The sequence below is a fragment of the Trichosurus vulpecula genome, chromosome 4 (genome assembly GCF_011100635.1).
Source record: "Trichosurus vulpecula isolate mTriVul1 chromosome 4, mTriVul1.pri, whole genome shotgun sequence".
NCBI lineage: Eukaryota > Metazoa > Chordata > Mammalia > Diprotodontia > Phalangeridae > Trichosurus > Trichosurus vulpecula.
Window position 1 is genome coordinate 14,630,400 of NC_050576.1, and position 17,142 is coordinate 14,647,541.

Consider the following 17,142-nt stretch of genomic DNA (forward strand, 5'->3'; position numbering starts at 1 on the left):
ATGTTTTGTTTTTAAATTATAAGCAAAGATTACCTTCATTTCTCATGTAACAAAGTAGAGCAGTTGAGTAAAACTAATAATGCCATGACCTCATCTGAAAGTAAGTGCAACATTGCACATCTGTAGCCGCCCCCTCAATTTTTAAAATGGTTTTTGAAAATGAACTGAAATCCATTTTCTTTCCTTCCCACCCCACTCACCCCATTAAAAGAAAGAGAAAAGAAGCACAAATTCTTTGTAACAAATACACAGGAAAGCAAAACAAATTGCTTCATTGGAGGAATGTGAATATATGCGTGTTTTGTTCTCCCCTCTAAATCCATCATCATCTGTCTGTCAGGGTCAGTGTCTTTCGTCATCATCAGTCATCTGTCCATCCTCTGAAATCATGGATGGTCCTAGTTCTTACAGCTTTCAGAGCTGTTTGTCTTTATTTTGTTGTTGCTACCGTATAAAGTGTTCTCCAGCTGCTGCTGATTTTCCTGCTTGTAGGTTTGTAGAAGTCCTCAAAATCGTTCATTCTTCATGGCTAATGTGGAAATATGTTTTACATGATTTCATGTATATAATGAGTATCGGATTGCTTGTCTTCTCAATGGGTAGCGGAAGGTTGGAGGAAGAGAATTTGGAGCTCAAGATAAAGATAAGATTTAAAAGTTCATGGAAAAAGAAACAAAATGGGGATGATTCTAAGAACCCTAGCACCTGCCTCATTTAATTAGCAGTCATTTGGACCATTGTTTTTACATGGCTATAGATAGCCTGAATTTCCTCCCTTGAGAACTGCTTGTTCATATCCTTAGGTCATTTATCCATTGGGGAATGGCTCTTTTTCTTGTAAGCTTGAGTCAGTTCTTTATATATCTTAGACATGAGACCTCAATCAAAGAAACCTGCTACAATGGCCTTTTCCCTAGTTGTTTCCCTTTCAATCTTAACTTTATTGGATTTGTCTGTGGAAAATTTTAGTTTTAGATGATCAAAATGACTTATCTTCTGTAAATCTCTCTATCTCTTGCCTTGCCCTAAACCTTTCTTTTATCCAGGATCTGGTAGGTAATTTTTTTTTAATTTTTCTAATTTTGTTTGTGGTGTAACCTTTTGTATATACATGTGTACAATTGGAGCTTATCTTGGTGTAAGTTATTAGGTCTTTTTCTAAATCCAGTTTCTTCCATGCTGCTGCCTAATTTCCCCAGTAGTTTTCATCAGATAGTGAGTCCTAATTCCATTATCTAGGGTGTTTCTCTTTTTTGAATAGCAGATATGTCTCCTTGTATGAGTCGAGCACTTAATCCATTGTATTGATTGATTTCTCTATTGGTTATCTGGTACAGAAGACTCATATTCCTGAGTTCAGATCTGGCCTCAGACACTTACTAGCTATGTGACCCTGGACAAGTCACTTAACCCTGTTACCTCAGTTTCCTCATCTGTAAAATGAGCGAGAGAGGAAATGGCAAACCACTCCAGTATCTCTACCAAGAAAACCCCAAACAGGGTCACCAAGAGTATGACATGGAGGAATCAACTAAACAAAAGCAGCCCAGTTGTTTAGAGGATTATTGCTCTCTAGTATAGGTGGAGACTTGGCACTGCTAAGCTCCCTTCGTTCCTACTTTTGTCACCCGTGAGATTCTTGATCTTTTTGCTTCCATATAAATTTCATTATTTTTAATTTTATAAAATAATCCTTTGGTATTTTGGTATTGCATTAAATAAGTCAATTAATTTAGGCAATATTGCCATTTTGTTGCATTGACTCATCCTACTTGTGGACAATTCATCTTTTCCTATTACTTAGGTCTATCTTTATTTCTAGAAACAGTGCTTGGTAGTTATATAGTCTTTATCTTGGTAGGTAGTTAGACATAATGTATTTTATGCATTTATAGTCATTTTAAAGGAGCTTTTCTTTCTGTCTTTTCCTGCTGGGCCTTATTGACGTTATGCAGAGATTCTGATTCTTTCTATGGATTTGTTTTATGTCCTGCAAGTTTGCTGAAGTTATTATTTCAATTAATTTTTAGTAGAAGAGAGTCATCCTCTTACAGAGTGATTATTCTGCCTTTATTCTTCTTCCTCCCATTTCTCTCTCTCCTCCTATTGATGTCGCCAATAGACTCTGGGTCAGAGACGAAGGGCATTCCCAGCCTTTGAGCCCAAGGTTGGTCTTACCAATCAGACTTTGGTGGATTTTTGACTGCTTTTTATCCATGTCATTGTGAAGTACCAAGTGAGTGGCTGAAGGACTGGACTTCAGGGTCAGGAAGATCTGGGTTCAGACCAGTCTTCTTCTTAGATGTGTGACTCTGGGCAAGTCGGTGAATTTCTCTGGATAATTGGCTTGTCACCTTCCTACACCACAGATCGAGAGCTAGAATCCAACCCTCTCATTGTATAGATGGTGACATAGCCACAGTGCCACAGCTAAGCGTCCAAGAGAGGACTTGGCCACTGTCACTAATGGTTACAAACGGCCTCTATGGAGAACATTCTCACAACGGAAGCCCATGTTGTGGAAATCACGGTCCCTTCAGTGGATAGAGCACCGGACCTGGAGTTAGGAAGTCCTGAGTTCAAATGTAAACTCAGACACTTGGCAGCTGTGTGAATCTGGGCAAGTCGCTTATCCCTGTTTGCCTCAGTTTCCTCATCTGTAAAACAGGAGTAATTAGAGCACCTACTTCCTAGGGTTGTTGTGAGGATCAAAGGAGCTAATGGTTGTAAAGTGCCTAGCACGTGCCTGGTACATAGTAGGTGCTTCATCAATCCCCTTCTCTTTCCTGTTTGACTGCTGTCATCATTGCAGATGGTTGCTTGGCTTCACCACGTCTGCACCAGTCTCCCCAGGCTTCTCTGTATTCATCATGCTGGATTTATTCCTATATTGCAATGTGGTACCCACTTTGTTTCCAGAATGTTTATGTGTGTGCTAATTAATGCTAAAAATGCTCCTGTTATCTCTAATGCTCCTTGGGCTGAACCTTCTCTGTGGGCTGAGCCCGTCCGCCCTGTCTGAGAGCCTCAGTGAGGGGCCTGACCTTCTGCTCTCAGGCTGTAAGCTTTCTGAAGGCAGGGTCTATGCCATTTTTTCATTGTTTTTATCTCTGGCCCTAAACACAGCATCTGTCCTGGAGTGGGCTCTTGACGTATGTCTACAGAATGGAATTCTATGGAATTACGGATGACTGGAAGTTTCTTTACATCTGAATCTTGATGTGGAATTGCTGAAGCAGAGGATTTTTATTCTATACTCCCCACATCCATCTTCCCTTTCCTTCTCTTTCTTTCATTAGATTGTAAGCTCTTTGAGGGCAGGGACGGTCTTCTTTTTGTATGCCCAGTGCCTGGCACATAGTAGGTGCTTCATAAATGTCTATTGATTGATTCGTTCCCCTAGAGTAGGACATCTGATAAAAGTTTTTCACTTAACTGTTAAATAGAGCTTAGTGATCTGGAGGCAGGGGCATGAATTCCCAAGGAAGTGGGGAGAGGTCTTTGGCGGAGCTGTTTTACAGGCCACCCAGAGGAATGTTATTGACTAAATGGTGATGGATCCTTCATCTACACTGCTCAGGGTCCTTGCCTTCAGGACACAAAAGCCCAGGCTTCATTTTTGAGACAAAACCAGACAGTAATGGCTGCAAAGTGTCTGCCATGATGCCGTCTTGGCCCCTCAAAGGCCACACCAGCCTTTTAGAAGGATTTTTTCCTTGCTGCCCAAATGGTCTTTGCTGATTACGTTTTCTTACTTACAGTTCAGATGTCTTGTTTTCTTGTCTGGGTGGGAGGTGCCCTCGGGCTCATTTGTTTCTTTGCTTTTTCTGCTCAGATCAGCTTTTGAAGTGACTCAGAGAAGGTGAAGACAACCTGTTCAACTGTCTGAGGAGCAGGGCAGCAGACAGCCGAATAAATGCAGGTATGTTCACTGGCATGTTTCTATGTGGATATTAATATTAATAATAATAATAATAATAATAGCATTTCTCTAGTTCATTAAGGTTTGCAAAGCACTTTTTGGGCATCATCTCATAAGCCCTATGACATGGGTGCCGTGAGTAGCCTCATTTTACAGTTGAGGAAAACAGTGCTGAGAGAGAAAGTAAATGACTCGTCCAGAGTCTCACAGCTAGGAAGTGTTTGAGCAGGATTCAAATTCAGATCTTCCCAACTCCAAGTCCAGATTTCTAGCAGCTAGGTGATGCCATAGTGCACAGAGCATTGGGCCTGGAGTCAGGAAGACCACAGTTCAAATCTGGCCTCAGATACTTACTGGCTTTACAACCCTGGGTAAGTGACCCTCGGTTTTCTCTTCAGTGAAACGGGGGTAGTAATAGCATCCACCTCCCAGAGGGATTCTAAGGAACAAATGAGACAATATTTACTAACAAATGCTTAGCACATAGTACTACTCCACAACTGCTTATTCTCATCCTCTTTCCTTCCTCCTCTATCCACTATGCTACCTGGCTGTCCAGGGTAGGATTAGCCCTATGATTTCATTAGTATAGGGAACTCCCAGGTCTACCAGTATAACTTGATACCTTTCTTCAACTTGTCATCTTAGAGTGGGGCTGTCCAATCTTAGGTTTTTATTGAAACAATAGACAATATATTTTGATTTTCCATTTTAGTGAGAGCTCTGCAGTAGCTTGGCTTCCTTTACTAAAGCATTTATGTAAATTTCTATGCTTGTAGGCAGGCTGCATGTGCCCACAGCCCGCATTTTGGACAGCCCTGACCTTAGAGTATTGCCTAGAATCCAGAGATGTTAAGGGTCTCACTCAGGGGCACAGTTCATATGGGACAGGGACAGGACCTGATCCAAAGTCTTCCTGGTTTGAGGCTGCTTCTCCAGCCACCGTGCAATGCTGCCCTGTTTTGTTTTCTATATAAGAGAGAAAGAGGGGAAAAGCAGCCCAGCATTCATTTCAACATTTACCAAGTGCTTAGCATATCATGGTGTAAAGAATTCATTAGGTCCCGAGTTCTGATCCTGCCTTTGATGCTTAACTAGTTGTATGACCCTGGTTAAATCACTTAACCTCTCCTTAGTTTCTTCATCTGTAGAATTGGGCTATTGGGAGTTGGAGTTGTGTGTGGCTTGTCCTTCATTCTCAAAGAGGACCATGGCATCAGGGAGATGATGATGCAACTTGCAGTTGACTTTGATTTGAGTGAGGGAAGGCTCACTTTCTCCTCCAGAGCTATCTGGGTCCAGTGGCCAGGCATTGATCAGGATGACTCAGGAATTAGAGTAGTGCAGTGGATAGAGCTGGTCTTGGGGTTTGGAAAACCTGGATTCAAGTCCCACTTCACACACACACACACACACACACACACACACACACACACACACATACGCACATGCCACATTACCCTAGGCAAGCCACTTCATTTCTCCAAGACTCAGTTTCTTCAGCTGTAAAACTGAAGTTTAATACTTCAAGTGAGAGTGTTGCGATAGAGAGAGTAGATCTTGGAGCCTGGAAGCCATGGATTCAAATCCTGCCTCTGACCCTTACTAGTTGTGTGACCCTGGGCAAGTCGTTGAAGCTCTGTACTCCAAGCAGCTCTCTGAGATTATAAATTACACAGTGGGTACCAAGAGATGCTGCCATGGATAATGTCACAAGTCCAGTCAAATAAAACAAAGAAAAAATGGTGGATGATAAGAATACCTCCCTCATAGGCAGTGGGAAGGATCAAAATGAGATAAAGCCTCTAAGTTTCTTTGCAAACTCTAAAGGTTAATTGAATGTGAACATCCCTCACACTTTGCCAGGGACATTTGAAGACAAACAGGCCCTGCCGTCATGGAGCTTTCATTCTGCTGGGGGTGGGGAAGGGGAAATGAAAGCACACAGAGAAGTCAATACACGGGTAATGTGTTGCCAAGTAACTTCCAGAGAAAGAAAGCTCTAAAGATTGGTAGAAAGGTCAGGAAAGGCCTTGTTTAAGTGTCTTATCTAATCATTTTTTTGGAGGAAGAGCATTGACTCATGCCCACCTCACCCTCAGGGACCTTCTTTGAAGGCGTTACTGGGATTTTTTTAGCAGCCTCAGCAAAAATGAATCCTGGTAGTGGAGGGAAGCCCCATGAACTCTCCCATGTCCATTAGCTGCTTCTTGGGGATCCCTTCTGGAAGCAAAAACATACCTCAAGAGGAAACCAAAGCAAGAGGAAGGTGGGCCCTGTGGCCTCTGGGGCACATCTGCCTTGTGGGTTTCTTCTTCTCATTTCTCTGGGGCAGCAAATAACAGCTGGGCAAGCGTAGGAGAGGTGAACCTGCCTCAGCTCCCAGGCGTTGGAGTTACCAAGGAAGAGCTGGGAGGGAAGGGCCCCAGGGTCAGAGGATTCAGGATTTAGCACTAGTGGAGTCAAAGCCCATGTTAGATGCTTAACAGATGCTTTTAAAATGGAATTGGTTGGAATTTTGGTCTATTCACATTTATTTGGGAAGCAGGGAGAGGACCCCAGGCCTGCTCCATGGATTCCTTCTGGTTTGTCTTTCTGGAGCTCTGTGAGGCTATTTTAACTTTATGTAATTTCCACTTCTCTCCCCAAATAGTATCTAAATTTCAAAGAGGACTGCAATGCCATGGCGTTCTGTGCAAAAATGAGGAGCTACAAAAAAAATGAGGTGAATCTGGATGTGCTGGAGCCTGGAGTGGAGGTGGTGTTCTATCTGCCTGATAGGAAGCCCCTCCACTTGCTCAGTGGGGAGTACACCGTAGAAGACCTGTGTATCAGAGCTGCACAGGAGTGCTGTAAGTATCCCCAGCCCCAACTCTAACCCAGCTGCCAACTGGGCACCCTACCATGAGGCAGCCAGGCAGTGCAGTAGGTGGAGCCCTGGGCTCTGGAACACCTGAGTTCGTATCCACCTGCAGAAACTTACTAGCTGTGTGACTCTGCAAGTCACTTAATCTCTGTTTGCCTCAGTGCACGTGGAAGGGAGAATGGTGTGAGAAAACTGAAAACACTGGAAAGGGCCAGGAATATGAAGGGCTTTAAAAGCCAAAGGATTTGATATTGGTGTTGGAGGTGATAGGGGAACACTAGAATTTAACGAATAAGGGGATGACATGGTCGGACCTGGACTTTAAGATCACTTTGACAGCTGAGTGGGAGCTAGACTGGAGTGAGCAGAGACTTGAGGCCAGAAGCCCAACCAGCAGGCTCTCCAGGTGGGAGGTGATGAGCGCCTGCACCACGCATGATGGATGCTTTCCACAAGGCTATTAATTAGCAAAGTTCATTATTTGTAAATATTCTCAAAGAATAGTATTTATTAGTCAGAGTGAGCCCAAACCTGGCTGGCTGTCTAATGGTTTCATTCTTAACACTCACTGTATGGCGTTGTATTTGGGTGCCTCTGTTTCTCCGTCTGTGAAATAACAGTAATGTTAGGGTAACACAGTCTACTCCCTATCTATCTCATGGGCATAATTAAGATCTTTTAAAATTATATATATATACATATATATGTACATATATATGTACATATATATTAATCAATGAAAATCCGCTATCTCCTCCTTACCTCCCTACAAAAGAAGGAAAAGAAAAGAAAGACAAAGGAAGAAAAACAAACCTCCCATTAGAAACATGTATACTAAAGCAAAACAAATCTCAAATTGGCTGTGTTTAAAAAAAAAGTCTCAGTCTGCACTCTGACTCTATGACTTCTCTGGAAGGAGCTGAACAGCCTGTTTCACCAAGAATCCTTCAGAATTTTGGTTGGTCGTCTCTTTGATGAGAGCCCTTCAGTCTTCAAAGTTGTTTGTTTCTCCAATATTTTGGCTTTGTATAGATTGCTCTGGTTCTGCTGACTTCTATCTGCCTTAGTTCATATCTGATTTCCCTCCTCTCTCTTAAATCATCCCTTCCTGTTTTCTTAAAGCTCAGTAGCATTCCATCACATTGGCATACCATAGCTTGTTCAGCCATTCCCCAGGTGATGGGCACCTCCTCAGTTTCCAATTCTTTACTGTCATAAAAAGAGCTGCTATAAATATTTTATGCATATGGATCCTTTTCCTCTTTCTTTGATCTCTTTGGGGTAGGGGCCTAGGAGAAGTATTACTGTGTCAAAGGTTATACACAACTTAGCAACCTTGTGGGGCATCGTTCCAAATTGCTTTCCAGAATTGCTGGACCATTCACAGCTCCACCAACAGTACCATTATAAAGATTTACTGCATTTAAAAAAAGACATTTTAAATTTCACCAAGAGCATCCCTTTCATTTATTGCTTCTTTAAGTTTTTGAAAAGAGATGTGAGTGCCTGTAAAGTGCTTTGCCCACTTTAAATTGTTAGATAGAGATCAGTTATTATTATTTCCTGCATATTACTGGAATTTCCAGCCCTATCTCCCCCCTCATTAACTTGGTCTTTCTTCTGGGCTGAGTTTTAACCCTTCCTCTGTTCTTTGTGATGCATGAGGCAGCTGGGAGATGTAGTGGAGAGAGCAGGCAAAGACCTGGGTTCAGATGACTCCCTCTGCTCTTTTGGCCTTTATCCGGTGCAGGGATTCATCACCTTGTTTGAGTCATGGACCCCGTAGGCAGGCAGGCTGGTCAAGTCTATGGACTCTTTCTCAGAATCATGGCTTTACATGTACAAAATAAAATGCATAGGATTGAAAAGCAAGTGCATTATATCAAAACCCAGTTGTCAAAACTATCTTTAAAATAGGTTTCATGGAGCCCAGGTTAAGAACACCTGCTGTAATCTCATGATCTTAATGACAATATGGTGACATAAATGCTATGAGTATCATCACACACATTTTATAGATAAGGAAGCTAAAGTCAAGGGAAGTTAATTGAAAAGTCCAGGGGTCACACAGCTGAAGTTTCAGAGTTGGGATTCAAACACAGGTCCTCCTGCCTCCGAGTCTCATGCTCTTAGGGAAATCCCAAGGATGAGCAATCCTCAGTTATTTAAATTAGTGATGTGTACCCATTTGATTCTTAGGAAGGTGTTGGTAAGTTAGGGACTGCCTTTAGGTTAAATCAATCTACAATTGATAATCGATTTATGCCAAACTTTCATTTTCCCCTCCACGTTTCAAAAATCCAAGTAATTTCCATTCTTCAGTAGGGTTGTGTGGTTTGTCCTTCATTCTCGAAGAAGACCATGACATCAGGAAGATGATGCCATGACTTCAATTGAATTGCATTTGAGTGAGGGTGGTTGTGCTAAGTCACCAAACTCACTTTCTCCTCCAGAGCCATCTGGGTCCAGTGGCCAGATGAAGATCAGGATGACTGGAGATGGCCCAGTCATCTGTGTGGAGTGAATGGGAGGAAGAAATGTGATGATGGGAGGAAGAATGGAATGCTGTCTTGGCATCTACAGTTTCAGTCATTTTGACAGTTATTTTTTCACCCCTCTTGCTAAAGGGAAAATGGTGCTCGATTTGGGGAGTGGGGAGAAAGAGAGCGGGGAAGATGAAGAAGGGAGAGGGGAGAGGGGAGGGAATGCTATGGGACCAACTTCATTAAACATGCATCCTCTAGTTAGGCAGCCGCTAATGAAAAACATTTATGATAAATACACTGAATACTTAAGAAACCTATTTATTATTTATGCTGAGAGATTTTTAATCACTGTCAAAAGTCACTTGGGTTGGTTTTTATTCTAACACACATGCCCTTCACTGCTGCCAGGAAATTTTTTGTATGTCTGATGGATAAGGCAATGTGTGAGCATTGGACAACAGAGTAAAAGCCAGAGTTTGGAAGGTTGTGAGGAAGGCTTTCTTGCCTCCTTCAGAATATACTTCTCCCATTTCTAGAGAACACGAAGGTTTGCAGAGTGACTTACACCCATTATTTCATTGGATCCTCCCAACAACCCTGAACTCAACGTGCTGTTGTCTCCATTTCACAGATGAGGAAACTGAGGCTCAGAGGATCTTGTCTGTTGTTACACAGCTAATAACCAGGCATCAAGTACTTAGTATGGGCAAAAGGCACAGGGGATAGGGAGATGAAATAGGCCATCCTGCCCTTCCCCCAAGGAGCTTACAATCACAGAATCTCAGAGTGAGCAAGGACCTCAGAGGCTATCTAATCCAACCCTTGCCTGACCAAAAACTCACATTACAGCATCACTGCCAAGTAGTTGGTTAGTCAGTCAGCTAGCATTTATTGAGCACCTACTGTGTGGCAGGAGCTGCTTGAAGGACAACCCCACCACCTGTCAAGATAACCCATTCCTCATTGGAACACTTCTCATTGTGAGGATGCTTTATCTGAAGTTAAGCCCAAGCCCACCTCTTAGCAGCTCCCCTGCTTCTTCCCAGCACCTATTATTTCTAATTCTACCTCATGGGGTCAGACAGAACAAATCTAATCTCTCTCCCCTATGATAGCCTTAAGGTAGTTGAAGACGGCTGTCATGGCCTCTTGCAGGCTTCCTTCTTCAGACTAGTCCTTTACCCAACCTTCCTATGGCATCTTCTTCACTTCTCTTGCCATCCTGGTTACCCTCTTCTGTGTGTACTTTAGCTTCTGCTGCTTAAAAGTGAGTCACTTGATATTGAACAAAATACTCCACATGTGCTTTGCTTACTTCAGGGTACCTTGGAGCACTCACCTCCTTAGGTTCGCACCTTCTGATTCTCTTGACACAGCCTTTTGTTGATTTTATGTCACCAAACTGAGCTTTTGGTCCACTAAGGCCCCTCAGATCCTTTTCACAAGAACTGTTGTTTAGCCATACGTCTGCCATCCAGTACTCAGGAAGCCGAATTTTGGAACCTGTGTAGCACGTTGCATTTATCTCTACTAAATTCCATCTTACTCTATTTAGCCCATTGTTTAAAATGGTTAAATATCCTTTTGGATCCTGATTCTGTTCCTCTGTGTTTTTTCTATCCTTCCAAACTTTGTGTTATCTGCAAATTTCACAAAGTGATTAAAAGAAATGCTCAATATCCCAGGGCCAAGCTCAGATCCCTGGGGCTCTCCATTAGAGCTCATTTTCCAAGCTGATATTGACCCATTAATGACTATGCTTTGGGACCAGCCATTTAGTCAGTTCCAAATTAGCCTATTTATGCTTGTCACCTAGCCTGTCTCCCTCTACCTCATACACAAGCATACTATGAAAGACTTTCAACCAATCAATCAATACCTTCTGTGTGCCAGGCACTGTGCTAAGTACTGGGGATACAAGAAGAGGCAAAAGACAGTCTCTGCCCTCAAGATCTAATATTCTCTTATATTCTCTTGAGAGAAACACATCCGCTAATAGGCAAATAGAAAACATAATTTGGTGGGAGAGGGACTAGTTATAGAGACAGATTTTGAGCCCAGGTCTCCTGAATAATAGATGGTCGCAGGATTTAAAGTTAGGTGGGACCTCAGAGATATCTAGTCCAACTCCCTCATTTACAGATCAATCAATAAACATTTATTAAGCACCTACTATATGTCAATTGTTGTTCAGTCACTTTTTAGTTATGTTCGACTCTTCATTTCTTGGCAAAGATACTATGCTTTTCCTTTTCCTCCTCCAGCTCATTTTACAGATGAGGAAATTGAGGCAAACAGGTTGAAGTGACTTGCCAAGGGTCAAACAGCTAGTAAGTGTCTGAGGCAGCAGCACCTGGTTGCCCCATTGAACTGACACTATTTGTCAGGCACTGTGCTAAGTGCTGGGGATACAAAAAGAGGCAAAAGAGAGTCTTTGCCCTCAAGGAACCTGCAATCTAATGAACGAGACAACAGGCAAGCATATGTAGAAATCAAGGAAATGGAAAGGGTGGCAGAGCACATTTCTCCCTCTCTGATGAATTCCTGACCTCTTCCCTAGGTATATCTCCACTGTGCCACAACCTCTTTGCCCTGTATGATGAGAAGACCAAGCTGTGGTACGCCCCAAATCACTGCATCAAGATTGAAGAGAAAACATCGCTGCGGCTACATTATCGAATGAGGTATGCAGAGTTGTTGTCTTGACCCTCTTCATTCCAGATCTATAGAATCACTGGGTGTCTGGCCTAAGTGAAGGTGAGACCTTTCAATCTGTGGGGCAATCAGCAAACATTTACAAAGTGCCTACTAAGTGCTAGGGATAAAAAAGAAAGTCCTTGCCCTCAGGGAGATCATAGTCTATGGGGGGGAGAGGAAACATGTCCACTAATTTGGTGGGAGAGTGACTAGCTTCTGGAGATCATGAAAGACCTTCTGTAGGAGTAGGTAGAGCTTGGTCTGTGGTTCAAAGGGAGGTGGGGATTCTGAGAGAAGGAGGGGAGTGGATTTCAGGTATATGGAGCAGCCTGTGCAAAACAGGAGATGGAATGTGACATAGGAGGAACAGTGATTAAGCCAGCTGGGCCCAGAGATCGAGTAAGGAAAGGGAGTGATGTGCACTGTCTGAAGGGGAAGGCTGGAGCCAGTTTTCAAAGGGCATTCAATACCAAGCAAAGGGGTTTAGATCTGGCAGCAAAGACTGGCAAAGGTGGGGATTTGGTCAACGTGGATGGGACACTTTTTCATTCTTGTTTGGCGTGGGGCAGAAGGGAATAGTGATTTGGGACATGCATTTCAGAATGGCTCTAACGCCTGGCAGTCCCTTGTAGGAAGTGATCCAGGGGGTGGCCATGGGAGTGAAAACAAAGGGACAGACAGGAGAGATGAGGAGAGGACTAGTCTTGGCATCTGACTGGGATGATGGGCCCCTGACTGTACTGAGTATAGAGAACCCTTCTCATAAAGGACTCAGACAGCAGGAGGGACAAGAAGGATGTTGGTTTGACTGGCCCCAGCCAGATTGTGGAGTGGGGGAAATTTTGTTTGGGGGTCTCTCCTGGAGAACTCTCCCCCCCATTTTCCCTTTCCCTGGAACCCAGGGCCTCCCATTGCTCTTGCTCCAGACTAAGGTCTCTGATTATTTTCCTATTAGAGAAATAAGCTTCTTATGGTGAGGAACCTGGTCTCTTAGTCATTTAAAAAAATTACTCACCATCTCTCCTCCCTCCTCAACTCACCCTATCCCCCATACACACCTCAGAAGGTTTTGTTTTGTTTTGTTCTGTGTTCTTTAATCCGGACCTGGAAGGAACTCCTGGTGTGGGAACACCCTTCACCTCTGCAGATGGGTCACTCATCTATAACTTGTCCTAAAGAGTCTGGGGCACCAAAGTTTCCCATGGTCCCAGGCTGGTTTGAACACCAGGTCTTCCTGAGTCCAAGGCCAGGCCTCTACCCACTCCCTCAGCTCTCCTTGGCCTAGCAGCATCTAATTCAAAGTAGATATGCCACTCAATTTAGCTGCACCGTTTACATGGCTCTCTACAGAGCTGTGCAGATACAAAAACATCAAGGGCAGTCCCTGTCCCCAGGTGGCTGGGTCTCGCTTCACTGGTGTGTGGGGAAGGATGCCTAGCACCTACACAGTAAGTCAGTACAAGTGATCAGGAGGGCTGGAGAAGGCTAACAACTGCTGGCAGGACAGCGGACAGTGCTTCAAGGAGGCGGGACCTGAGCTGAGCCTTGAAGGGAGAGAGGGCTTCAGAGGGATGGGGAGAAGGAGGGCGTGTCTCCCAGGCATGCTGAATAAATGAAGGAAGGAACGGTGCCCAAGCCTGCTGTCTCCTCTCCTCCACTCTCTCCCCCTACTGCCACCTTCATCATAACCTCCCCAAGTCCTAGGCTTTACAGACTCCCTTTAGAGGCAAAGAGTCTTGACTTTAGCTAAACTGAGAAACAGACTGTTCAAATATCAGTGTTTTAATGCCTCGCCTTTTAGATACACCACATTTGAATTTTAACAAGGGGTAACTAAGAGGAGACGCAGGTGCTGTGGCAGTGTGTGTGTGTGTGTGTGTGTGTGTGTGTGTGTGTGTGTGTGCAGACATTTGAGGGTGGTGTGACCCTTATGCTCAGAGGAGGCAGACAGCTGCTTGCTTCTCCCACAATGCACAGGGCTGCCCGGCCCTGCACCTATTTGCTTCCCTAACACCTGAAAGGGGTTCAGGTTCTAAAGAGATGCTACCTAAACATTGCTCCTTCTGGTTGATACAGAGACCTTGGCTTGGTCACCTCTTCAGGGGTTTGGCTTGGTCAGTTGCTGACATTTAAAATAACCGCATAGAAATACTTCTTCCGACCTCATTTTGGCCACAAGCCCTAAGAGCAGCTCTCTCACTGGCCTCAAGTGGATCAGGCCATAGAGCTCTGAAGTCTGGGCCTTGTCTGAGCACTTCCTGTCCTGAGTTTGCTACTTTCTTTCTCTTCCCTCCTTTCCCATCCCTCTCTCCCTCTCTCTCTTCCTGCTTCCATTTTCTTTTTACCCTTCTTCTCCTTACCTTCTTTCTCTTCTTTCCACTACTCCCTTCCTCCATTCCCTTTCTTCTCTTTTTCTTGCCTTTTTCTCCCCTTCCTTCCTCCCTCTTTCTCTTTTCCTGCCCCTACTACATTCTTCTTCTCCTCCTCCTTTCCTCTTTCTCTTCTTTCTCCTCTTTCTTCCTTCCCCTTCCTTCTCTTTCTTTTCTCTTTCTGTCCCTTTTTTCACTTCCTTATACTCCCTTTCTTTCTCTTTCTTATGCTCCCTTTCTCTGTCTCCCCCCCTCCTTCCTTCTCTTTCTCTCCTCTCTCTATCCCTTTCTTTCTCTTTCTTATGCTCCCTGTCTCTGTCTCCCTTTCTCTTTCCTTCCCCTTCTTTCTCCTGCCTTTTGTTGAGTTCTGTTGTTTATCCATCACTGTGCTGCTCACTCCAGGGCACACTTACTGGCTGTTGCTCCCACAAGAAGCTCCATTATCTATCTTTGGACCTTTGCCCTGTCCAAACCTAGAACGCTTTCCCTCGTCTTCTCCCCTTCCTGGGATCCTGGGCTTCCTTCAGAACTCAGCAGACACCTTCTTTCTGCAGGAGGCCTTTCTTGACCTTCTCCACCCAGTAACTGGAGCCTTCCTTTTCCAGGTTACTTTGTACTTGGTGGATAAATAGCTTTTGTACATGGTCTTACACATGTTCATTGTCTCCCTCAGGAGAATGTGAGCTCCTTGAGGGCAGGGACTAGTTCACTTTGTCTTTATGAATTCAGTTAGGAGGAGAATGCTTGGCACATAACATATGGGTAACAAATCCTTGTAAACTGGTTGAAAGAGCTCTCGACCTCATGTCTGCAAACCCTTATGAAGTACTCCATGAGCGTGGGTCATATGAGTTAATGTGTAAAGTGATTTGCCAACTTGAAAGTGCTATATGCATGCTATGATTACGTTAATGGTGTTGTTATTGGGTTTGGCCGTCAGAGAAAGATTAAATAAGGTGCAATTCCTGCCTTCATGAAGCTTCTAATCTAGTAGGAAGAGCAGCCTATCAATCAGTGAGCATTTATTAAGTGCTGACTGTGTGCTAGGCTTTGTATGTGAGGCAGAAATGGAAGTCTTTGCCCTCAGGAACTTTCCATTTTATGAATGGCTACAGCCTGCACACACAGAGATATATAAAAATACAGACATGATTATTTTTTGTGGGAAGTCACTAACAGTTGGGGAGGGGTGGGGTGGACAGAAAATGCCTCCTGGAGAAGGAGGGATCTGAGCTGAACTCAGAAAGGACAGCTTCCATGAGGTGCAAGTGAGAAGGAAATGCATTCCAGGGCAAGACACAGGGAAGGACTTTCACATGTGAGGAGGAGCAGCAGCGAGACTTGGCTGGATGCTGAAGGGAATAATGCGTAACCTGGAAAGCTAAGTCGGGGCCTTTTTGTGAAGGGCATCAATGCCCCAAAGTGGAATTCTTGGATTTATTCTTAAAGGTAATGGGGAGCCATTGGAGCTTATTGAGCAGGTGAGTGAGAGGTCTGATCTCTGTTGAAGGAAAGTCAAGTTGCCAGCTAAGTGGAGGATGGATTGGTGAGATGAGAGACTGGAGGTGGAGGCCAGTTAGAGGTTGAAGCAGTATCCAGGTGGGAAGGGATGAAAGCCTGAGCTGGGGGAGGAGGGGTGTATGGCTGTGAGACTAGAGATGGATGGATGCCAGGGTGAACGGTGGAGGTATTGTCAACCAGACTTGGTAACTGCTTAGATATGAGGGATGAGAGACTGAGGAGCTGAGGGTGAGATAGAATGCATACCAAATAACCACAATGTGCAGTAATATGTGCTAAGGATTTAAGAGGTGTTTGAAGGGTGTGCTTTGTGAAATTGGGTAGACAAGATATATATATATATATGTATACATATATACATACATATATGTATATCTCTCTCCTCTCTCTTTGCTCTCTCTCTCTTTCTCTTCTCTCTAGCTTCTCTCTCTTCTCTCTTTTCTCTCCTCTCTCTTCTCTATCTCTTTTCTCTTCTCTCTCTTTCTCTTCTCTCTCTCTTTTCTCTCCTGTCTCCTCTCTCCCCTCTGTCTCTTCTCTGTCTTCTCTCTCTCTCGCTCTCGCTCTCTCGCTCTCTTGCTCTCTCCTCTCTGTCTCTTCTCTCTCTCCTCTCTGTCTCTTCTCTCTCTCTCTTCTGTCTTCTCTCTCTTTCTCTTCTCTGTCTTCTCTCTCTCTTCTCTCTCCTCTCTCTTCTCTCGCTTTCTTGCTCTCGCTCTTGTGCTGTCTTGCTCTAACTCTCTCTCTCTCTTGCTCTCTCTCTCTCTCTCTCTCTCTCTCTCTCACTTGCTCTCACGCTCTCACTCTTCTCTCTCTCGCTCTCACTCTTACTTTCTCTCTCATCTATGAAACAATTTGATTTCTCCTGCTAAGGCTATTTTGTTCATCTCCCTCTGACTTCTCCTTCCAAAGGGAGCAGGGTGATAAAATGGACATGAACAGTCCACTTAGAAGCATGGGACCTGGATTTAGATTCTGGGTCCTCCTCTTATTAACTTCTCATGTATTCTTAGACAACTGACTCAACCTCTCTGGGGGTGTCTTCCATCTGAGAAATGATGGCTTGGGACTAGCTGGCCTCCAGCATCCTTTCGGGCTCAAAATCTGTGGTCCTGTGAATCTGTGTGGTTCTTTGACTCTTGTGTGAGTTGAGAGGCTCCCATTTCAGCCAGAGAAGCCTGCAGAGATTTTGTTCCCAACCATGTCCTTTTTTTCTCATTTTCTCTTGTCCCTAATCCCCACTGAGCTGGCCTTGACCTAAGCCTCCCTGTTGTGCCTGAAAGAAAA

The 17,142-nt window shown here is 44.1% G+C and overlaps 1 protein-coding gene across 2 annotated transcripts in view; it reads left to right on the forward strand.

The window, feature by feature from the left end:
• The window catches only part of JAK1 (Janus kinase 1), a 161,886-nt gene that overhangs the window by 94,981 nt on the left and 49,763 nt on the right, over positions 1-17,142 (forward strand). For both annotated transcript variants that reach the window (XM_036756434.1, XM_036756435.1), the window contains exons 2-4: positions 3,836-3,922; positions 6,576-6,774; positions 11,835-11,958. In XM_036756434.1, the coding sequence (XP_036612329.1) occupies positions 3,917-3,922; positions 6,576-6,774; positions 11,835-11,958 (329 nt within the window). In that variant the 5' untranslated portion in view covers positions 3,836-3,916. The remainder of the gene's footprint in view (positions 1-3,835; positions 3,923-6,575; positions 6,775-11,834; positions 11,959-17,142) is intronic.